The 25,268-nt window shown below is 36.5% G+C and overlaps 1 protein-coding gene across 4 annotated transcripts in view; it reads left to right on the top strand.

Moving 5' to 3' along the window:
* Nucleotides 1–25,268, top strand: part of Lrp1b (LDL receptor related protein 1B) — a 1,962,444-nt gene that overhangs the window by 912,643 nt on the left and 1,024,533 nt on the right. For all 4 annotated transcript variants that reach the window (XM_021192210.2, XM_029535926.1, XM_029535925.1 and 1 more), the window contains exon 7: nucleotides 23,825–23,987. In XM_021192210.2, coding sequence (XP_021047869.1) covers nucleotides 23,825–23,987 — 163 coding nt within the window. The remainder of the gene's footprint in view (nucleotides 1–23,824; nucleotides 23,988–25,268) is intronic.

Genomic DNA, 25,268 nt, shown 5'->3' with positions numbered 1-25,268 from the left:
AGGAAATCAGCTAGAGAAAGAGAAAAAGCTGGGTTTCTCTCTTGTATGTCACATATGCACTATTATATTCCCATCCCTATTTTTGAGTTATTTTTGAGTTAACTTAGGATTATTTCTTATATTTTTGAGGTTATCATAGAGTCTCATTATTCCCACCCTCCCTTTCTATTCATTTTGAAAAAAGATCTTGCTGTTTCTGAGACCAACTTTGGGTTCATTCTTTTGGGCAAATATCCCCAGAACTTATAGGATCCTGTCTCAACCTAAGGAGTGTGTTCTCTGCTATTTGGAACCTCTGAGTTGTTGATTCTCTTAAGGAAAAGACTACCATAGCTTCCCCAAAGCACACAGTAGACCCAGTCTTGAAAGCATTGAGAACCCTTCACATCTTCCTTAAGAGAGATCAAAAAGCCTCATGTCTGACAGGAAGGAGGGCACGATCTGGAATCTAGTGAAGTATAGACATTCAGGCCTGAAAGGAAACTTTATATATAATCATTTTCCATTTCATCACAGAGTGAAATTAAATTGTCTCTCCAGGTTTGAAAATAATCCATTTTCAGTTATTTTTAACCGACACACAAATGATGAAATAAAGTTTCTCTTTAGGGTTTTGTTTTGTTTTGTTTTCTAGATTGGATTTAAGTTTTGCTCTGTCTTATAGCTTTAATTTTTTTTTTTATTTTTAAGACATATAACTGAATAAAATTGGAACTGTCAAGGACATTTGTACCAAGCTTTGGGACTTATAGGAATGTACTGTGATTATGCCTCCTCATGCAGTGAGCCAAGGGGAATTACATTAAGGGCTTACATACCGGGCAAAAAATATTTGTTGGTAAAATCTAGATGGTTGAAGCAAGATGTTTCATGTCTAGATTATGTAAATAGTCATTCATATTCCATCCCATTCTGTGTGTTTACAAAGAACTTTTATTTTAGGATTTCAAGTGCTGTTCATCCATATTCATAGAAATCTCATGAAAGGGCAAGATCATGGTCCTGGTATCTAAAGCTCCAGCTTTGCCCATGGAATCTCACAGATAATTCATCTCTGTGTTCATTATCACGTATATTATCTGATGCATCTCATCATTCATTAAATAAAGTTAAAATGTTTGTTAAATGATCCCTACCTTATATCTTGGCTTGTAGAGAAAGCAAAAGGCACATCCATGTGTGGTCACTTTGAAGAACCAGAATTTCTTATATTACCTAACTTTGTTTTATTATGGAATGCTTATTGCAGTATCATTATAAAAACGAGGTTTATTAAGACTTGTGAACCTGAAGTTTAAAGTTGTAAGGTCTTCTGGCTGGAAGAATGGTTGCTCTGAGGTGATTCAGGACATCATTTGTTAAGAGACAAGGCACGTTCAAGACATTCAGGACCTCTGGATTCTTTCCCTCTTCTGTGTTTATTGTTTGACAGTTTTGAATATTTAGATAATAAATATTTTAATGCAATATAATCCCAAGTATAAACATGCATTTCTCTTGTAATGTATATGCCATTAATAATCCTGGTTGACCAAGCTCCTGGGCTCTTGAACTCCCAGGATCCTGAATTCTATGGTCCTGGGCATGTTAGAGCACCTGAGAGTGGAGCTTCCTCTGGATGTTGTGAAACTGACTGTGGAGTTTGCACACAAAGTCTGCTCAGGGCACCAGTCAGGACAGGAACCAACCTGTACCAGTGATTGGATAGAGTTCCTGGGTCTAAAAGAAACTTTCTATAGTTTAATAAAATGCAGTGGTATGAAGGATTAAGCAAGAATATTGAAAGAGGAAAGCTCAAACTGGAGTAGGGGAAATAAATAGTCTTTTATTTGGAATATATAACGTTAAGTAATTCACACACACACACACACACACACACACACACACAAAACCCACAAATGAAAGCCTACAGAAGTTGAAGCTTTCATATACAGACACACACACACATGCTTTCATATACATACACAACACACTGGAGGGGGAGGAGTTAAAATTGAGTTAATCTATAACAGGGCAACTATATCCAAAAATACATCATAAGTTAATAAATAAAATGGTCAGTTCTATCTATGGATTACTTCATTTAGAGTTGTTGGCCAACTATTTCCTATATAGGAAGCCCTAGACCCAAGAATGTTGCAGACTATTTTCATTACTCTTGGTTACAGTCCAGAACTTATTTCAGATATGCCACATATTTGTTTTTAAAACATATTGAATTCATCTTGGGATATATCTGAAAGCTTCATCCCAACTAGCTTATTTTTGTAATGCTAGAAGGTGATATACATGTGCCAGAGGATAAAAATAAATACCAATTGCACTCACTTATGTGCCCTTCCAGCTATAATAGCTGACCTGGCAAGGCATGTCCACTGGTGCAATAGTGACATGGACATCATGGGAGTGAGCAAACACTTTCCGATTGGATTTAAGGTAGGACCCATTGCTAGCATCATTTGTGGACAAGAACCAATGACCAGAAAGGGCATAGGACAAAGGGAGGAACCTACCACTATTAGGCTTTTAAACAGACACAGCATTAAGCTAACTACTATTGCCTTATTTTATATTCAAAGTCAAATTGTTCTCTCAATTATCATCTAAAACAATTATATTTAAACTAAATAGTATTTAACAGAGAGACCCAAACCTGTATAACACTCAGAAAATAAGAAACTACAGAATGCTCAGCCATAATGGGACAATATATGCTGCACTCCCACTTTCAGTTCTCAGGGATCTTTGCAAAAGAGGTGACAGAAAGAAGTGGCCTCTTTCTTTAAGAGTCAGTGGTAGCAGAAAAATTTAACGTAACATCTCTGGACATAGCAGATATGAACTCACATTGCTATGGCAGCAAGCACAAAACCTATGCAAGACTGAACCAGTTAAAATATTAGAATATAGAGGGGAATTGGGCATTCAGTTCTACCCATAGCCATGAGTGTTGAGAGCAGTAAGGGAACATGAATCTGGAACAACTCTGGAGGGTCAATATATTCAGAACACATTGTTTAAACTTTAAAAGAACTAAGAAAAATGGAAAGAAAACTCAGACATTTGTTCTGATGCTGACTTTCTTTTAAAACTTTGGTGGAGGAAAAAAAATAAGAAGCTATGAGTTAGGATTTTTTCTTTACTGCCAATCAACTGCAACAGACTACTAAGTGAAAGAGAGAGAGAGAGAGAGAGAGAGAGAGAGAGAGAGAGAGAGAGAGAGAGAGAGAGAGAGAGAGAGAGAGAGAGAGAGAGAGAGAGAGAGAGAGACTCCTTTTTATTATCTTTATTATCATATAATTTGTGTTTATAATTATTCCTCTGTATGTTTCACAAGTAATTTTTGTGACATTTCATCAATTGAAAAAAAAAGAATTAGAGCCTAGGACGAAGCTGTCTTTTAGTGGGCAAATATAATATCTTTAGAAGGTGAACCAGATAAAATGTTGCAGAAGGCTTTGAAGGCATATGTCTGTAGTCTCACATCTTAATAAAAGGCAGAAAGCTGGAGAGTTTGAAATCATCTTGAGGTTGAAATGGATTCCAAGGCAAGCTTGAGCAGCACAGTAAGACCTTGGCTCAAAGACCAGTGGCTTGACATGTAACTTAGTTGCAGGAAACTGCCCTAGCTCGTGCTATTAATGCTACAAATGTTTTTTAAAGGGAGAGAATAGGGAGATAGAGTGGGAGTGGAGTAATCAGTAATTTCAGGTCACAGAAAGTTGTACAATATTTAAACAAATGTAATAATATATATGGAAAATAATTAAAGGTCTGCAATTTAAAATCTCTAAGATTCTTCAGTAGAGTGAATATGAGGTTATCTAGGGAACAATACAATTATAAAGAAAAATTAATATAAGCATATAATATCTCCCTGGAGGGAAATGGCAACTCTATATGAAACATGTTGGCTGCTGTAGGGACAGGATAAACCTGGCCTATTCTCTGAAACATATTAAAGAAGTATGGGCTTATTACATATGTTAGAACACAGAATTAGGAGGTAAAGAGGTAGAGAAGTAGGAAAAACACCAATAGCCCAATCATTTGTTGCATATCTTCCCCCAACCAAAAATCAAGCACATCCACAAACCAGGGATACCAGGGAATTAGCTTATCATGGTTTGCTACAAATTAGCAAATTAGCAAATTTGACACATCTCAGGTGGGCCTACTCATAATTAAATATCTTCAAGGTGCATGTTAATCACATGCTATACATTTAAGGAACAAAATCAGAGCACAGAAGTAGACAGGCTTTCAGTGCCCACAGCAGTAGAGATGCTTAATAGTGACCCACTAAGTTTGCATGTGTCAGCCATGAGTAGACCTAGATTAATTTAGCATTTTAATGTCTGTGTCAGTTTCTCTTTATCAACTCACTTTCGTTCACATCAACTCCAGAAGTGAGTGAACACTTTCTGGTAAAGTATATAGTGTCAGAAAACAATATATTCCATCTAATCACCTAATCATTTACTGGACATTTTCAAAGATTATAACAAAGAAATGTGTATAAAGTCTAAATCTTAATTTAGTTATTAAATCACCGATTAATACTCTAGGTGGAATACTTTTTTGCAAATGTATTGCATTTAACACTGGAGACTGAGAGACAAGAGTTAAATATAATGTTCAGATAAAATGCACAATAAAGGTCTGCTCTCAGAGCTGATCCTGTGCCACAGCAATATATACCCAAATATCCCTGGAGAAAGCTGGTCTCCTAGGAGTGCTGACATACTTGTGAGCACAGGTAAGACCACCACTTCTGCTCTGAGGGACCTGCCCAGAGTCCTCAGGACATAAGAAATGAGGAGCAGCCTGGGTCAGGATCCTTCTGGCTTACATCTGCACCCTGAGCTAACCCTGGGACACAGCTCTCCTTACCCAAATTCCTCCCAGAACTGGTCTCTGAGGTCTGCTGACACACAGGCTGCCACAAAGAACAAGCTACAGTCAGAAAGCAAGACCAGATGACAACACAAATATCCAGATGGCAAGAGGCAAGGGCAAGAACACAAGCAACAGAAATCAAGGCTACTTGGCATCATCAGAAACCAGTTCTCCCACCAATGAGAACCCTGGATACCTCAACATATCAGAAAAGCAAGTTCAGATTTAAAATCACATCTCATGGTGAGGATAGAGGACTTTAAGAAGGACATAAATAATGCACTTAAAGAACAAAAGTAAACAGATAGAGGCCACAAAAATTCGTTAAGAATTACTGGAAAACACAATTAAACAGGTAAAGGAATTGAACAAAGCTATCCAGGATATAAAAATAAAAATAGAAACAATAAATAAATCATAAAGGGAAAAAACTCTGGTGACAGAAAACCTAGAAGAGATCAAGAGTCATAGACATAAGCATCACCAACAGAATACAAAAGATAGAAAAGAGAATCTCAGGTGCAGAAGATACCCTAGAAAACAGTGACACAACAGTCAATAAAAAATGGAAAAGGGAAAGAGCTCCTAACCCAAAACATCCAGGAAATCCAGGACACATTGATAATAGGTATAAGATATACCTAAGAATAATAAGTATTGAAGAGAGCAAAGATGTCCAACTAAAAGGGTCAGTAAATATCAACAAAATTATAGAAGACATTCCTAACCTAAAGAAAAAGGTGCCTAAAAATATTCAAGAAGCCTACAGAACTCCAAATAGACTGCACCATAAAAGAAACTCCTTCTGTCACGTAATAGTCAAAACACCAAATGCACAAAACAAAGAAAGTGTATTAAAATCAGTAAGGGGAAAAGGTCAAGTAACATATGAAGACAGACCTATCAGAATTACACCAGACTTCTCACCAGAGACTCTGAAAGCTAGAAAATCCTGGGCAGATACCATACAGACTCTAAGAAAACACAAATGCCAGCCCAGAATACTATACCCAGCAAAACTCTCAATTACCATAGATGGAGAAACCAATAATATCCATAACAAAACCAAATTTACACAGTATTTTCCCATTAATCCAGTCCTATAAAGGATAATAAATGGAAAATGCCAACAGAAGGAGGGAAAGTACACCTTAGAAAAAAGCAAGAAAGGAATCATCTTTCAACAAACTCAAAAGAAGATAGTCACACAAACATAATTCCACCTCTAACAACAAAAATAACAGGAAGCAAAAATTACTATTCATTAATATATCTTAACATCAATGGATGCAATTCCCCCCAAAAGACATAGGCTAACAAACTGGACACGTAAACAGGACTCAGCGTTTTGCTGCATACAGTAAATGCACCTCAGTGTCAAAGACAGACAGTACCTCAGAATAAAGGACTACAAAACAATTTTCCAAAAAATTGGTCCCAAGAAACAAACTGGAGTACCCATTCTAATATTGAAGAAAATCAACTTTCAACCAAAAGTTATTTAAAAAGATAGGGAAGGAAACTTCATACTGGTGAAATGAAAAAAACTAACAAGGACATTATTCCTTGAACATCAGTGTTCCAAATGCAAGGGCACTCACATTCATAACAGAAACTTTACTAAAGCTTAAAGCACACATTGAGCCTCACACAATAATGGTGGGAAATGTCAACACTCCACTCTCATCAATGGACGGATCATGGAAACAAAAACTGAACAAAGACACAATGAAATTAACAGAAATTATGGACCAAATAGACTTAACAGATATCAATTGAACATTTTATCCTAAAAGGAAAAAAAGAATATACATTTTTTTCAGCACCTCATGGTATCTTCTCCAAAATTGACCACATAATTGGTCACAGAACAGTCCTCAACAAGTTACAACAAGATTGACATAATCCAATGCACTCTATCAGATCACCATGGACTAAGGCTGGCCTTAAATACCAAGAAAACCAAAGGGAAGCACACATACACATGGAAGTTGAACAATGCTCTACTCAATTATAACTTGTTCAAGGAAGAAATAAAAAGTAAAATTAAAGACTTTTTAGAATTTAATGAAAATGAAGGCATGACATACCCAAACTTACAGAAAAGCAGTGCTAAGAGACAAACTCATAGCTATGAGTGCCTCCAAAGAGAAACTGAAGAGAGCATACACTAGCAGTTTTACAGCACACCTGAAAGCTCTAGAACTAAAAGAAGCAAATACACACAAAAGGAGTAGATGGCACGAAATAATCAAACTTAAGGCTGAAATCAACCAAGTAGAAACAAAAAGAACAATACAAAGAATCAACAAAACCAGGAGCTGGTTCTTTGAGAAAATCAACAAGATAGATAAACTGTTAGTCAGATTAACCAGAGGGCTTAGAGAAACTACCCAATTTAACACAGTCATACATGAAAGGGAGATATAACAACAGAAACTGAGAAATCAAAACAATCTTCAGACCTTACTGCAAAAGCCATACTTACAAAACTGGAAAATCTGGATGAAATGGACAATTTTTTGGACAGATATAAAATACCAAAGTTAAATCAGGATCAGATAAATGATTTAAACAGTCCCATAACCCCTAAAAAATAAAAGCAGTCATTAAAATTCTCCCAACCAAAAATAATCCCAGGAACAGATGGGTTTAGTGCAGAATTCTATCAGACCTTCAAAGAAGTAATACCAATGCTCTCCAAACTGTTCCACAAAATATAAACAGAAGGAGTCCTACCATTTGTTCTATGAAGCCAGAGTGATGCTGGTACCAAAACAAGCCAGAGACGCAACAAAGAAAAAGAACTTCAAACCAATTTCCCTTATGAATGTCTATGTAAATATACTCAATAAAATTCTCAATAAAAATCGAATCCAAGAACACATCAAAATGATCATTCACCAAGATCAAGTAGGCTTCGTCCCAGGGTTGCAGTGATGATTCAATACATGGAAATCTGTCAAGGTAGTACACTATGTAAACGCAAACCGAAATAAATAAATAGATAGATAGATAATTAAAAATAAAACAAAAAAACACATGATCATTTCATTAGATGCTGAAAAAGTATTTGACAAAATTCAACATCCTTTCATATTAAAAGTCTTGGAAAGATCAGGAATTCAAGGTCCACACCTAAACATAGTAAAAGCAATATACAACAAACCAGTATCCAGCATCAAACTAAATGGTCAGAAACTTGAAGCAATACCACTAAAATCATGGAGTAGACAAGGCTGCCCACTCTCTCCCTATCTATTCAATACAGTACTTGAAGTTATAGCTACTGAAATTAGACAACAAAAAGGGGTCAAAGGGATACAAATTGGAAAGGAAGAAGTCAAAATATCACTATTGGTAGATGGTATGTGACTTAGTCAGGGTTTCTATTCCTGCACAAACATGACCAAGAAGCAAGTTGGGGAGGAAAGGGTTTATTCGGCTTACATTTACACACTGTTGTTGATCACCAAAGGATGGAGGACTGGAACTCAAGCAAGTCAGAAAGCAGGAGCTGATGCAGAAGTCATGGAGGAATGTTCTTTACTGGCTTGCCTCCACTGGCTTGCTCAGTCCACTCTCTTATAGAACCCAAGACTACCAGCCCAGAGATGGTACCACCCACAAGGGGCCCTCCTCCTTTGATCACTAATTGAGAAAATGCCTTACAGCTGGATCTCTTGGAGGCACTTCCCCAACTGAAGCTCCTTTCTCTGTGATAACTCCAGTTGTGTCAAGTTGACACAAAGCTATCCAGTACAGTATGGTATGATAGTATACTTAAGTGACCCCAAAAGTTCCACCAGAGAAATCCTACAGCTGATAAACAACTTCAGCAAGTAGTCGAATATAAAATTAACCCAAACAAATCAGTAAACTTTGTGTACTCAAAGGATAAACAGGCTGAGAAAGAAATTAGTGAAACAACACTCTTCATGATAGTCACAAACAATGTAAAATATCTTGGTGTGACCCTAATCAAATAAGTGAGGGATCTGTATAAGAACTTCAAATCTCTGAAGAAAAAAATCAAAGAAGACCTCAGGAGATGGAATGATTTTTCATGCTCATAGACTGGCAGGATTAATATAGCAAAAATGACCTTCTTGCCGAAAATAATCTACAGATTCAATGCAATCCCCATCAAAATTCCAACTCAATTCTTTATAGAGTTCGAAAGAGCAATTCTCAAATTCATCTGAAATAACAAAAACCCAGGATAGTGAAAACTATTCTCAACAATAAAAGGACATCTGGGTGAATCATCATCCCTGACCTCTTGCTATACTATAGAGTAATAGTGATTTAAACTGCATGGTATTAGTACAGTGACAGGCAGGTAGATCATAGAATAGAATTGATGACCCAGAAATGAACCCACATACCTATGGTCACTTAATCTTTGACAAAGGAGCTAAAACCATTCAGTGGAAAAAAAGACAGCATTTTCAACAAATGGTGCTGGTTCACCTGTCAGTCAACATGTAGAAAAATGCAAATTGATCCATTCTTATCTCCCTGTAAAAAGCTCAAGTCCAAGTGCATCAAGGGCTTCTACCTAAAACTAGATACACTGAATCTAATAGAAGAGAAAATGGGGAAGTGCTTTAAACAAATGGACACAGGGGAAACTTTCCTGAAGAGAACACCAATGGCTTATGCTGTAGGAACAAGAATGAACAAATGTGACCTCATAAAATTGCAAAACTTCTGTAAGGCAAAGAACATTGTCAATAGGATAAAATGGCAACCAACAGATTGGGAAAAGATCTTTAGCAATTCCACATCTGACAGAGGGCTAATATCCAATATATACAAAGAACTTAGACTCCACAGAACCAAATAACCTGATTTTAAAATGGGGTATATAGATAAACAAAGAATTCTCAACTGAGGAATACCAAATGGCAGAAATATAAAAGCAGAAAAACAAACAAACAAAGACAAAAACAAAAGAACAAAACAGGTGACAATAGATGCTCTTGAGGACGTGGAGAAAGAGGAACACTCCTCCATTGTTGGTGGAATTGCAAGCTGGTACAGCCACTCTGGAAATCAGTTTGGCAGTTCCTCAGAAGATTGAGCATCGTATTACCTGAGTACCCAGCTATACCACTCCTGGGCATATACCCAAAAGATGCTCCAACATATAACAAGGACACATGCTCCACTATGTTCATAGCAGCCTTATTTATAATAGCCTGAAGCTTGAAAGAACCCAGATGTCCTTCAACAGAGGAATGGATATAGAAACTGGTACATTTACACAATGAAATACTACTCAGCTATTAAAAAATGACTTTATGAAATTCATAGACAAATGGATGGAACTTGAATATACCATCTTGAGTGAGGTAACCCAATCACAAAAGAACACACATGGCATTCACTCACTGATATGTGGCTATTAGTCAAAAAGTTCTATTTACCCAAAATACAATTAACAGACCACTTGAAGGTCAAGAAGAAGACAAATAAAAGTGTAGATGTTTCAGTGCTTCTTAGAATGGGGGACTAAATACTCATAGGAAGAAATATGGACATATAGTGTGGTGCAGAAACTGAAGAAAAGGGCATCCATAGACTGCCCCACCTGAGGATCCATCCCATGTACAGCTGTCAAACCCAGATACTATTGTGGATGCAGGAAAGTGCTTGCTGAAGGGAGCCTGATATGGCTTTCTCCTGAGACTCTACCAGATCCCGACAAATACAGAGGCAGATGCTTGCAGCCCATCATTAGACTGAGTGCAATGTCATTGATGGAGGAGTTGAAGAAGGGACTGAAGGAGCTAAGGGGGTTTGAAGCAACAATGTCAACAGGCCAATGCCCACAAGCTCCAGGGGACTGGACCACCAACAAAGAGTGCACATGGAGGAACCCGTGACTCTGGCTGCATATGTGGCATAGGATGGCCTTGTTGGGCTGAAGGGTTTGATGCCCCAGTATAGGGAAATGTTGGAAGGCGGGAGTGTTTGGGTGGATGGGAGGGAGTACCTTCATAAGGGCTGGAGGCGGGGGCATCACATAGGGGCTTCCAGAGGGAAACCTTTCCTGGAAAGGGGATAAAATTTGAAATATAAAGAAAATATCCAATAAAAGAAAAAATACACAATATACATAATAGGAATAGAAAAGTGGCTAGATATTATTTATACTGAGAATTTGTCTTTTTTCTTTGAAATCTTCATATTTTCTACTTTGTTACATAGCTCATTCTGTATAGCTGAAACAAGCTGTGTGGCATTTGCAATGAAACTGCTTATCCAACATGACTAAGGGAAAGTGTGAGGTACAGACTATACAACTTCACCACTGTAGTAACCCTCCTTGAAAACACTGCTCCTGCCTCTTGGAAATGTATAACCTTGTTACAGGCTCTTCTTCTTTACCCACACAGCAGGCAACCCGATATTTTTAAATTGTAAAACGTGGCTATCACTTCCATTGCTTGCATCTAACCCCTAGACTTTCATCTGACTACTGCAGATAATGTAAAATTGGGTTGTGTGTGAGGAGGTAGAAAGATGGCTCAGCTGGTAAGAGCACTGGTTGCTTTTCTAGAGGACCCAAGTTCCATTTTAAGTTACCACATGGAATCATCACTGTTTACAGCTCCAATATCAGAGGATTCAAGGTCTCTGTGGGCACCAGGCACACATGTGGTGCATTAATATCTGTGTGGCTAATGAATGTCAGTATATATCCTTTATTAAGGGTCTTATAATGTTTGTGTACATCCTTTATTAAGGGTCTTATATACCCCTTTTTTGTGTGAGTCCACCATGAGTATTGCCAATAAATTACTTTAAATGTTTTAATCCACAAATAAGCAAAGATAAAGAGATCAGACACTTCATGACACAATTTTAGAAAATAAATGCAAGTGATTGAAATATAACAACAGAATTAATATGTTTTGCCTTGCTAAGTTAGTGCAGATGTCATTTAAAATTAAAGTAACCCAGTAGGACTAAATATTTAGAAACTATGGGCACTTCTGGAGTTGGGGGCAAGAGAAGAGATGCATAATAAAGGAATTGCCTATTGTGAGGATAACATTGAGTCTAAAGTCCCTACATCACCTCCACAGCAGGAATGCCTGACCTAGAGTGAAGAAGTTGCCCCAGATCCTGAGGGCTGAAAAGCCTGTACAGATTCCAAAATTGGACGCCAGGCTGTTGGAAGAATGCCAAGAGGGTAAACAGCAGCATAGAATGCTGAGATTTTTTTTTCTATTTGAGAAAAAAATTAGAGACTTTTGTAGAATTATGAAACAATAAAACTTATAAAAAAGAATCTGCAGCAAACACCAAGTAACTCTTTAAGAAACAAGTATTTAAAACAAGTGTAATCATGTTGCTAAAATTTTGAATTAACCAACAAAAATTAGTCATAATTATGAAACCACAATATTATTTTGAGTTTTCAACACAGATGTGTGTGTGTGTGTGTGTGTGTGTGTGTGTGTGTGTGTGTGTGTAGACTTTACTCTCCTGGAACAAGCTCTGTGGAACAGGATGTCCTCGAACTTATAGAGATTCCCCCTGTCTCTGTCTCTGCTGCTTTGTCTCTTCTCTGCTGCTCAGCAACCATCACCACTTCCCAGACAACAATATTCGCAAAACATTCAGAGTGGACAAAATGAGTACATGTGAATATGTGTATATGTAAAATTAAATAATAATAAAACAATTTCTATGTGGTAAAAAAGTCAGTGTATTACATGTCAATTTTAAAAATAGTAGATGTAACATTATATAGAGAATTATGAAAGCAAGTGCACACAATTTAAATAGCTAAAAGGCTAGAAAATACAGGAACAAATTAAACAGAAAATCCTACTTTCTACTGTAAGTCATATGTTTCTTTTTAAAGTATATGGAATTATTGTATACCAATAAAAGCAATAAAAGTATATGAAATTATTGTATACCAATAAAAGTTGCTGTGTAATTATTACAAAAATATCCTCCTTTAGTTTATATCCCCCTTCCTATCTTTTCTCCTTTATTTGGTTCTACCATTCTTGAGACTTTGAGTACCAACACTATTCGTGTCTTGGGATTCCCTAGCTTTATTAATTTTAGACAGAATTACTTCAAAAATGGAGAAAATTTTCCAGACATGATGTGTTTTCATTCACTGAGATTAATTTGTAAACATTTGTTGGTTGTATTTTTATGGTTCCCACGCTAAAGTTACGTAGTGAATATTTTAAAAGAACCAAACCAATTATTCAATATAATAGTGACAGGTAGAGTCTAAGAAGTGTAGAAATCTAAAATTTCCAGGAATCTCATAATGTTATCTACTGCTTATAACAAATTACCTGCCAATTTGTAGCTTTAAAAGAGTAAATACAATTACCAAAGTTTTGATGCATCCGAAATTCATGAATATTTATCTTTGTGATTGTGTCACAAAGCAACACAAGAGGCTGACATTGAGATGTGCAGCAGGCAGATATTCAGTTCTTTACTGGTACCAGGAATCCTAGCTTCTAAGCATGCACCGATTTGGCGAAAGTCACCACATGGCATAACTGAAATAGCAAAACTGCTATTATACAGTGTTCTTGAATCATCACCAAATCTTAGTTGACCATTTCTATCAAAATCTGTTCTTTAGTGGTCTTCAATCCCAGCACTCAAAAAGCAGACAGAGGTAGGTCTCTGTGAGTTTGAGGCTAGTCTGTTCTAAATTGGGAGTTCCAGGCTTCTTACTACACACTGAGATACCATCTCAAAAGAAATGCCTGTTCATTAAAGGAAATGCCAAGAACTAGTTCTTATTTAAGAGGATAAGTAAGACCTATTGCTTGAATCATTTTTAATCAAATAAATAATCTTGTGTCAAAGAATTTATGGACACGATTTACAAAATTGATCGTGACTACCAAGTGTTTATCATATCATTATTCAACTTGCTGATTGTTTTTTAAAATACTCTACTGTAGAAATATCACAGGCAGTCACAATTTTATAGACTAAAGTGTAATCCATTAATTCTATCTGGGCTTAAAATGCTCTCTGTGTAATACTTGCTTCATGTCACAGTACGCAACTCCTAAATTTAGATTCTTGATTTAATGCATGAGCATTTTTCTAAATCTGATGTTTTATTAATAATAGAATAAAACAGTGAGTGCTTATAATTTTCTTTATTTTGTTTTCAAGCAAAAATTAAATTATGCAATATAATAAGTGTGTTATGATGATTTTCTACATCTATATAATGTAATGATCATAGTATTTACCCTCGTTTCCTTCTCTTGAGAACAACCACTCTCACAGATGTTACTAATCATTGTATTAGCAAATCTTATAAAGGAAAGCTTTTAATTAGGACTGGTGTAGAGTTTCACGGGTTTAAACCATTATCATCATGGCAGCAAGCGTGGTAACACACAGGCAGACATAGTTCTAGAGAAGGAGCTGAGGTCTCTACCTCTAGATTTGTAAGCAAAAGAGAGAGCCCCTGGGTTTGCCTTGGGCTTCTGAAACCTCAAAGCCCTCTTCCAGTGACATACTTCTTCCAACAAGGCCCCACAAGAAAGACACAATTCCTTTTTGTTTGTCTGTCTGTTTGTTTATTAATCATTCCATCCATTTACATCGCAAATAATATCCCACTTCCCAGTTACCCCTTCACAACCCCCAATCCCACATGTCCCCCCTCCCTTTTGCCTCTATGAGGGTTCTCCCTCACCCACCCAAGCACCCACTCTGGCCCTACTGCTTTCACATCCCCTACACTAGGGCATCAAACCAAGGAGAAACATTGTAAACAAAGTAGAACAATTAGGAATTCTGGGGAAATAATGGGTGATCAATTGGAGAAGGTTTTTAAATATGAGACAGAATGTAGTGTAAAGATTTAGGAAAGGTTTTTAATGAATAATTTAAGTGAATTCCTTTCAGGGGAGGGGAATGTTTTCCAAGTTCAGTGACCATACTCCTTCACATTTGCTCTTAAGAACATGTGAAAGGTAATTCACTGGACCATGGGCAGAGCTCAGTGGTGAAGTTCAGAAAGACACAATTCTTAATCCTCCTAAGTAGTGTCACCCTCTGATACCCAACACTCAAATATATGAGCATATGGGGGTCATTGTTATTCAAACCACCAAATACATAATGAACACCCATCAAAGATGATGAAATTATGAACTTTAAGTTTTTCTGCCTGGTGGAAACTATTTCTGATTTATCAATCTATAAGTTAATATCATTAAGATTAGTGCTTATTATTCAATTTAAAATAATGAATCAACTTTTTCTTTCCCAGGAGAACACATTAGCTCTCAGATAAGTCAATTTGGCAGTAGTCCACAGGGTCATTGACATGCTATATTAATATTGTTTCATGAGTTTTCTAATAAAGATTTTCTTTTGTTCTCAATAACTTTAAAAGGGGGATAACTCTATCAAACAATACTGGAGGAAATTTATTAATTTGATACATTAGTCAAAATAGAAGACCATTTGTGGTGCCAACAATGGATATGGAATCTGGAAGGTTCCATAAACCTAATGCTTACAAATGGAATTCCTCCAGGGCATTTGGGCTTTGTAAATGCTGGCATGTCCACACAGTGTTTTCACACAACCATTCTTTCACATGCAAACTTCTGATGACTCTCTCTTTCACCAATCCCTTTCTAAGATGGCTGAAAGTTATTTTTGATTGGAACACAAAACTAGTAAGCTCATTTTCACTAATTACCTCTTTGAAGACTGTTTCTCCAATTGTAATCAGTTATTGAAATACTGAGTATTGAGGTCATAAGAAAGGACAATTTGCAAATTCATCTGGAATAACAAAAACTTAGGATAGCAAAAACTCTTCTCAATAATAAAAAAACCTCTGGTGGAATCACCCTGCATGTACTAAAGCTGTACTACAGGGCAATTGTGATTAAAAAACAAAAAAACAAAAAACAAAAAAAACAAAAACAAAAAAAAATAACTGCATGGTACTGCTACAGCAACAGACAGGTAGACCAGTGGAATAGAATTGAAGACCCAGAAATNAACCCACACACCTATAGTAAATTGATCTTTGACAAGAGAGCTAAAACCATTCAGTGGAAAAAAGACAGCATTTTCAACAAATGGTGCTGGCACAACTGGTGGTTATCATGGAGAAGAATGCGAATTGATCCATTCTTATTTCCTTGTACTAAGGTCAAGTCTAAGTGGATCAAGGAATTCCACATAAAACCAGAGACACTGAAACTTATAGAGGAGAAAGTGGGGGAAAGCCTCAAAGATATGGGAACAGGGGAAAAGTTACTGAACAGAAGAGCAATGGCNTGTGCTGTAAGATAGAGAATTGACGAATGGGACCTCATAAAATTGCAAAACTTCTGTAAGGCAAAAGACACTGTCAATAAGACAAAAAGGCCACCAACAGATTGGGAAAGGATTCTTACCAATCCAAAATCAGATAGGGGACTAATATACAATATATATAAAGAATTCAAGAAGATGGTTTCCAGAAAATCAAACAATCCTATTAAAAAGGGGGTACAGAGCTAAACAAAGAATTCTCAACTGAGGAATACCAAATGTCTGAGAAGCACCTGAAAAATGTTCAACATTCTTAATCATCAGGGAAATGCAAATCAAAACAACCCTGAGATTCCACCTCACACCAGTCAGAATGGCTAGGATCAAAAATTCAGGTGACAGAAGATGCTAGCAAGGATGTGGAGAAAGAGGGACACTCCTCCATTGCTGCTGGGACTGGAAGCTGGTACAACCACTGTGGAAATCAGTCTGGTGGTTCTGCAGAAAATTAGACATAGTACTACCAGAAGGTCCAGCAATTCATCTCCTGGGCATATACCCAGAAGATGTTGCAACTTGAAATAAGGACACACTATTTTCATAGCAGCCTTATTTATAATAGCCAGAAGGTGGAAAGAACCCAGATGTCCCTCAACAGAGGAATGGGTACAGAAAATGTGGTGGATTTATTCAATGGAGTACTACTCAGCTATTAAAAACAATGAATTCATGAAATTCTTAGGCAAGTGGATGCATCTGGAGGATATCATCCTGAGTGAGGTAACCCAATCACAAAAGAACACACATGATAAGTGGATATTAGCCCAGAAAATTAAAATACCCAAGATACAATTTGCAAAACATATGAAAGTCAAGAAGGAAGACCAAAGTGTAGATACTTCGCTCCTTCTTAGAATGGGGAACAAAATACCCATGGAAGGAGTTACAGAGACAAAGTTTGGTGCTGAGACAGAAGGAAAGACCATCTAGAGACTGCCGGACCTGGGGATCAATTCCATATACAACCACCAAACCCAGACACTATTGCATATGCCAGCAAGATTTTGCTGACAGGACCCTGACAGAGGTTTCTCTTGTGAGGCTATGTTAATGCTGGAAAATACAGAAGTGGATGCTCACAGTCAACTATTGGATGGAACACAGGGTCCCTAATGAAGGAGCTAGAGAAAGTACCCAAGGAGCTAAAGGGGTCTGCAACCCTAAGGGAGGAACAACAATATGAACTAACCAGTACCCCCCAGAGATGTGTCTCTAGTTGCACATGTAGCAGAGGATGGTCTAGTCGGCTATCAATGGGAGGAGAGTCCCTTGGTCTTGTGAAGATCATATGCCTCAGTACAGGGGAATGCCAGGGCCAGGAAGCAGGAGTGGGTGGGTTGGGGAGCAGGGCGGAGGGAGGGGATAGGGGCTTTGCAGATAGTATTTGAAATGTAAATGAAGAAAATATCTAATACAAATGCCCTAAAAAGGTAAAAATTTGGAGAATATATAGTTCATAGCACTGTGACACTTTAGAAGACTTAAAATATTTAAGTCACATACTCATAATTCAGATAGTATATAATATAAGTTATTATGTCAGAAGAAGTTAAATGCATCATTTTTATCAGTGTTATATTTCACATCATTATCCCTCTTCTCTAGATTTTACATTTTATTTAATCTACACTGAATAGCCTATTAAATTGCTAACATTAACAAATAGTACATAATTAATAGGATGTTGCCAAGATGATGATGGTATGTGTGATTGATGCCCACCAAAGATGATATACGTGTAAGCTTGAGACTTACTTTTTATGCATGGGAGGAATTATTTGCAATTGGAAAGCATGGTTATAATTTTGTTCATATAAAATTTAAGCTACAAAATGCTTTCTGTAGTCTTTATTATTTTTCAAATTTGAAAATATTATTGAAACTTACCATCTGTTACATAAAGTAGGTGGCCAACCTATTCAGCTATTGTCAAATAAATAGAAAAGTTCTTAATAATTTTTGACAGTTAAAAAATTATAAATTACCAAAATCAGAATCATGTCAAGGAAACAATGAGAACAAATTCTGGCTGACCTTTAGTTGATGGAAGAACAAATTAGACAAATGTAGTAAAACATATAAAAGTTTTTTCTGTAAAATGAAACAGACATCTTATTAGATAGTAAGTGGTATCTTGTCTTTATCTTTAAACAGTTATCTTAAAATACTCTAATGTGTTTTCTTCTGGTTTAGCAGACTAAAAATGAATTACTGAATATGTCTTTTTGAAAAATTATCTATCTTCAAATATGTTCAAATCATTTCTGCAATTCCAGAGATAGAGAAATAATTTAGACTTAATAATGTGTTGCCATGCTTCTAGAATGATCAGCATTACAGAAGAATTAATTAGGCAAGAAGAGAGGAGAGGAACAGAGGACAGATGAGAAGGGAAAAAGAGGGGGGATGGTTGCAGGAACTCCTTGTGGTTTGGGAAGCATTTCCATGCTTAAATTTGCCAAAATCCATCTGCCTAACTACCACCTGTGTACCAGACACAGAGGTGCTGTCTCGGTGATGTCAGAAAGTGAAACTGAATAAGAGAGCACGAGTACTGCTGGTAACCTGGAATAACCTGCAAAAGGCAAGTACTGCTGGAACATATTTGCAGACAAAGAATGAAGTGGAGAACCAGAAAAAGATTTCACATTTAGAATGAATCAATGCAAATAAATCATGTCTACCTAGCAACAAAGCAAGAAAGAATGAAGGACCGTTTCCAGACACCACTGAGGAGTGTTGCTCACTGACTTATTTCCTATGGTTTCCTTCATCTTTATTATGCCACTGAGGACCACTTTCCATGGGTTACACCTCATATAACAATCTGTGCCACCCCACATCAATTATTAATAAAGATATGCTGAATTTAATAGAAGGAAAAGTGGGAAGGTTGGGTTGTAGGTCTTTGGCAGGGTTTCAAACCATGGTTTCTGTTTTCAGACAGTGTCTTTGCTAATTCTATGACATGGCTTCTGTGAATCGCACTGCCATAGGCATGGAGGTACAGTTATTGCTGTCCTTTACTTACTCATACTTAATTAAGCATATTCTCTGAAATTATAAAGCTTGGTCATGTGGAAGTTTCTCTGTCTCTGTCTGTCTTTATTTTCTTGAGGAATTTTCATACTAATTTTCAAAGTGTATGGGCTACTTTTTAATCCCTATTAGCAGTGTATACAGACTCCTTTTCCCTGTTTCCTCATCTGGATTTGTTGCTTGATGTTTTCTTTGTTTGATTGGTTTGGTTTTGGTTTTTTGAGACAGGATTTCTCTGTATAGCCCTGGCTGTCCTGGAACTCACTTTGTAGACCAGGCTAGCCTCGAACTCAGAAATCCACCTGCCTCTGCCTCCTGAGTGCTGGGGTTAAAGGCATGTGCCATCATTCCTGGCTTGTTTTATGTTTTCTTAAAGTGCAATGGAATCTCTATGCAGTTTTGATTTTCATTTCTCAATACAAATCAACTCTCCATGAAAAGGGAATTTTTAGAAATTTAGTAACAAAATGGATCTGGTGGTACATACCTCCAATCCCAGAATTTAGGAGGCCAGAAGAATTAGGTCATCAAGACTTTGCCTAAAACAACACCAAAGGAAGACACAGGGATAGCACACTTATAAACTATTTGCTTCTGTGCTCCTCAATTTAATATTGACTTGGACTTAGACAACAGAGGATGCTACAATAGTATTAGAAGTGACATCTTTCAAGAGTCTCCTTGACCTTTCTTTGTAATAGTCCTTCCTCCCAGCTGGACACAGAACTCCTCTGGTGTGAAGATCTTATGGTCTAGTATTAGAAAAAAGAAGATCAGGGAATTTCTTTATAAACAATATCTCTATTAAAAGCTGTAGAAAGTTTGAGCAATATTTTAAGGTTGTTTTTTAAACACTTAAGTGAAACAGAATAACACCACTCTCCTATCCATTTATGAATTACTTCAGAAAGAAAGCTGTGTCCTTACGATTTCTGACTTGGGAAAAAGTGGTTCTACCTCTATGACTCATTTTTGCGTAATTGGGAGGGGCAAAGGAATGAGCTGGAGAAAGAGATTGTGTTTGATGTCTTTTTGTGTCTTTTAGTTCAAAGCACAGTATAGTTTGTCCTTTTCTTATTGTTAATATTCCCTGTATCTTTCTATTTACTAACTTGCTTGCAAACAGACTATGTCTAATTGCTGAAACTCTATGATTTAAATAAAAATTACACTAAAGACAGAAGGAAATTCCAGACATAGAAAAAGAAATTAACCAACTCACAATTACTAAGCATTCTGCTAATTAGACATTTTCTTTGAGATCTCACGGTTTCTTTCATTGACAAGAATCTTTTGGAAATGATGAATTACTGACAGGTGTGGATTGTGCCATGCCGCAAATCTTTTGTCTAAAATTATAGTTGCATGGGCTGAAGCCACCAGCTTTACAGCATAAGGGATGGGTGGATGAATAAGCCTAGCATATACCAGATCTCTAATCAAAGTGTCTGAAATGGCTTTGGAAATGCCGGGTGCTGGACTCAGGCTGATAGAATAATGCAAGCCTACTCTGAATCCCAGAAAAGCCTCCTGGTCCTAATTTCTTTAGACAGAAAAATAATTGAAACTTTTTAATATCCTGAGTGCTAGACTGACTAAGAAAAAATAAGGTTCCTAGTAGCTTAGGAAATATTTAAATGTTTATTGTTGCATAAAATCTGAATTATATGAGTCAGACTGTTACTGACGGTTTGCAAATTTGTGTACAGTGACTTGCAATATCTATTTTATGCTTATCCTCGTAGAACATGGTAGAAATTAACACAAGATTCCTGCTGTCTTTCTTCTATGTTTCTGGTGATCATCATTGTGTAGTATAATGCTGGTATGACTGTCAATTTTAGTCTCTCTACTGAGAGAACGTCATTCACAGAAGTAGCCAATTCTGAGGAAAAATACTAGAGCAAAATGTAGGAAAATGTCAGATTACAGAAGAAGGCTTTTAGTGAGGAAGGTGGAAACACAAAATTTATAGCTCTTACTTCAAATTGAAAAAGGAAGAGATTATTCTGTAGCAAAATATGAATGTCCATATCCCAGGAACACAAATCCAAATTATCCCAAATACCAGGTTACAATGCACTTATACTTTTGTGGAGTTTTATCATGATGGAACAAATGTAGTTAAAATCAAAATACTTTTCCAATTCATTGGTGGAAATAGGCAGTAGCTGGATTGCAGCAAAGTGGAACAATCCCTGCTGTATGCCACTTATGCTGCTGATCCGTTTCATAGTTTTGAGTTGATGGACGGTATGGATGTGTACATATAAAGGGACTTATCTGCTATTTATATGGACATTAATCAAAAGGGAAGTGGGCAATAAATTACTATGTAGAGATTAAGATAACCCAAAATAATTTGACTCTGGACCTGCAATGTGTCAACTCTAACAGTAATTAAAATTCTCATCAGTTTTTCATCTTTGTAGAATGTGTAATATAAGTACAATTTTTTTTCTGGGAGTTTACATCAACACAAGACATTTTTCTTTTACTTCGTTAAGATTCTCCATTGTAAAACATACGCAACTTTGAGCAACAAAAGAGAGATTCACAACAGAAAAGCACAGAAATCTGTTTAAATGACAGAGAAGTCATGAAAGGAACTGAAGACATGAGTGTTTTTATATTAGGTCTATGGGGCAAAGGAAGTCACAGAAAGACATGATGGGTAGATCTGTGCACTGAAGATAGTAAAGTTCAGGAAAACTAGCAATGAGATCCTTCGAAGAGTTTATTCTTTCTTTGGAACCCAGATAATTCTTCCCACTGAGAATAGAGATTGCACCTCTTCTTTTGGTGTCTTTTAAACTCCTCAGATGGTGTGTGTCAGATAGCCCTCTTGTTCTTCAAATGCCTTCAGCATTAAATATCAAATCTGCATGAGTGGCTTTTCTACTTTATGTTGCCATGATAAAATTGATAAAATAGATTAACCTATAGCAACTTGAAGAGGAAAGGTTTTTGTTTTTCTTTCTTTTTTTTTTTCTTCTTTTCTTTTTTTAAAACTTACAGCTTACAGTTCACCATTGGGAAAAACCTAGGAGTGTGAAATGGAAACCACAGTCCATCAATTAGTGAACCCAATGCAGAAACTCAAACAGAAGCAGAGATAAGAGCCACAGAAAAATGCTGCTTACTGGCTTGCTGCTAGATTCATGTTTAGCTCACTTCCTATACAGCTCCAACTGCTTAGGCATGGTAACATCATAACGGGCCTAAATCAATTTGTAATCAAGAAAATGAATCATAGACACGCCAACAGGCCAATTTGAGGATCCTTCTTCCAGGTATATCAAGTTGGCAAACATGATGGGCCACAGTAATGCCATATCCGTTGAATCGCCCTACACCAAGTAGTCAATTGATCCCAGATACATAGAAGTTTAAGGGAGGGAGTATTGAAAAATCTACCAGCTCCTTCTTAACTTATTGCTTTACTTTCTACAGTTTGAAGTCACTATGGCCAACATGAATCAAATGAGTACCACAGATATTTTCACAGATACAGAAATTGAGAATATTCTCCCACATTTTATTACAACACGTTATTGCTATTCTTTTACTCTATTGTCAATTGTCAATTTTTCTCCTTGTTTGCTATATAGATAAATTACCTTTTACCACAGAAGTGTATGATATACACGGACAAAGAAAATATTCATGGGATTTGGTTCTGTGATATTAGCAAAGTATCACTGGGGTCTTGGAATGCTTCCTGAAATATATGTAGGATGGCAGTAATGTGCAAGAGTAAAAAGGTGGAATCTTAGACTAAAGATGAATCCAGGTTTTATGTATGGTATTATTGAAGTAGCCAAAGCAATACTGGTGGTCTAGAAGCAGTGGAATAGTTTTGTACCTATAAGTACTTTTCATTATATTGGGATTTTAGGAATGGGTAGGGTCTGGTGGATATAAAAGGGTTTCATGTACTTAAGATAGACTTAACTTGCTATACAGCTGAGAATGGTCTTAAACTTCTCACCCTCCTGCTCCTACCCATCCAGTGCTATTATTATAGACATGCATAATCATCCCTGGATTATGTAATGCTGCATGCATATTGAACCCAGAACCTTTTTGATGAAAGACAGCCATTCTACAAACTGAGCAACATCTCCAACTCATTTTTAATTTAATTAATTTTTGACTAGTTAAAAAAATATTAACAAGAGAATTGTGGAATAAATGTAATAATTTAATATCTCATAGTTATAATGTATCATTGTGATGATTTTTCCTGTAACTATAAATTGCACACTACAGATTTATACTTCTGTATAAAACTTTATTACAAACTACAGTATAAGTCTGATGAAAGTATAAAATAGAAAATACTCAAGTAAAACACATGTGCCTTAATGTGGCTGATCTGATATATATGGCAAATAAGGAAACAACTTGAATTTTAAGCTGTCTTCTATATTGGCTTTGTCAGACTTGTGTATTCTTGCTATAATGTGAAGTTTACTCCTGTGACTGAGTTACTCTGCCTATGTGTTTGTTTTTTTTTTTTTTTCAGATGTGGAACAACTGGCAATTGACTGGCTTACCAGAAATATCTACTTCGTGGACCATGTCAGTGACCGGATCTTTGTTTGTAATTTCAATGGCTCTGTGTGCGTCACGCTGATTGAATTGGAGCTTCACAATCCTAAGGCCATAGCAGCAGATCCCATCGCAGGGTAAGAACATCACCTTCAGCATGCCTGGTCTGAAAATATTCTTATTAAAAAGGAATCAAAGTATAACATAAGATTTTGTTAGAAAATAAGACTTTAGTATTATTTAAGAAGAAGTGTTGACCAGCATTGCAGGAAGAGAAAAGGGCTATACATGAAGTGAAACCACAGAACTAGCTTAATATACCAACAACCTATCTTTACCCAATATTGCTTGTGGTCTCCAAAGAACTTCAATGTAGTAGTATTAGGTTAAAGATAGAATTTTTGAATATTTACAAGGAACCTTGCAGTTAGCAAATTTCACCAAGGCTCCTTGAAAGACACAGTATTTATTAACCTGAATCACCATAGCATTTCAGATTTATAAACAAAATACAATATAGTTTCGAGGGTACTCCAACTTTAAGCTATCTTTGTTAGTTCAGACTATTTTAAGCAAATATTAATATTTATGCCTAATAATATTATTATATTAGTGAAATCAGCAGAATCCATTTATATATTTTAGTTTTTAGATTCGTGATTCAGTTCATTGATTTAAAAAACAGCCCTCATAAGACATTCTTTTTAGTAATAAAATCATTAATCATTTAGAAATATTTTACTGCTTGTTAAAATATGATCACAAATCTTTAAATTCCTGTGTACTTTGTTCATATATTGGGAAGGTCTATGTAGACACGATTCCCATATTTTGCAAACACGGCAGGACAAAAGAAAGGGAGTAACAAAGAGGCACAGGCAGCTCCCAGCTTCACCTGTTCCCCAGTGTGAGCGGCTGTGGGATCAATGGCACTCAATGCTGCTTTAGTTGAAAGGACTCTTGGTGCTGAATATGTAAATTGTAGCAGATTGGAAAACTGGAATTTTCTTCCTCCTGTCATTTCCATAGTCCTCAGGCAGTGCGGCTGAAATGCCTTATGGAACTTATCCTAAACTGCCATAAGCCTTCGTTCAATAAAGGGGAAAATATTTACTGAAGAAGCAGCTGTCATCCATATGTGGACTTTTGTCACTCTTTACTTAAAGTCTGATTGAATATTAAGATGCATCATCACAATGGTTCTGATTTTGACAAGAACAGCTTGCACGTAAGAACTTCGCTGGGAAGCCTGTGTAACATAATTCTTGAATGAGGCACTATTTGCGTTTGCAGCAGATGGTTACTTGACTACAGCGATGCTTCAAAAGGCATTAGTAAAAGAAGTTGTATTTAAACTGATTTGTTTGGGTGCTTGGATAAGGGTAGTAAGAAAGAACTGAGATTTGCAAGCATGCTCT

This window comes from Mus pahari, chromosome 3 (genome assembly GCF_900095145.1).
Source record: "Mus pahari chromosome 3, PAHARI_EIJ_v1.1, whole genome shotgun sequence".
In the NCBI taxonomy this organism is placed as follows: Eukaryota; Metazoa; Chordata; class Mammalia; order Rodentia; family Muridae; genus Mus; species Mus pahari.
The sequence above is the reverse complement of the archived record's forward strand: the minus strand, read 5'-3'. Positions and strand labels throughout refer to the sequence as shown.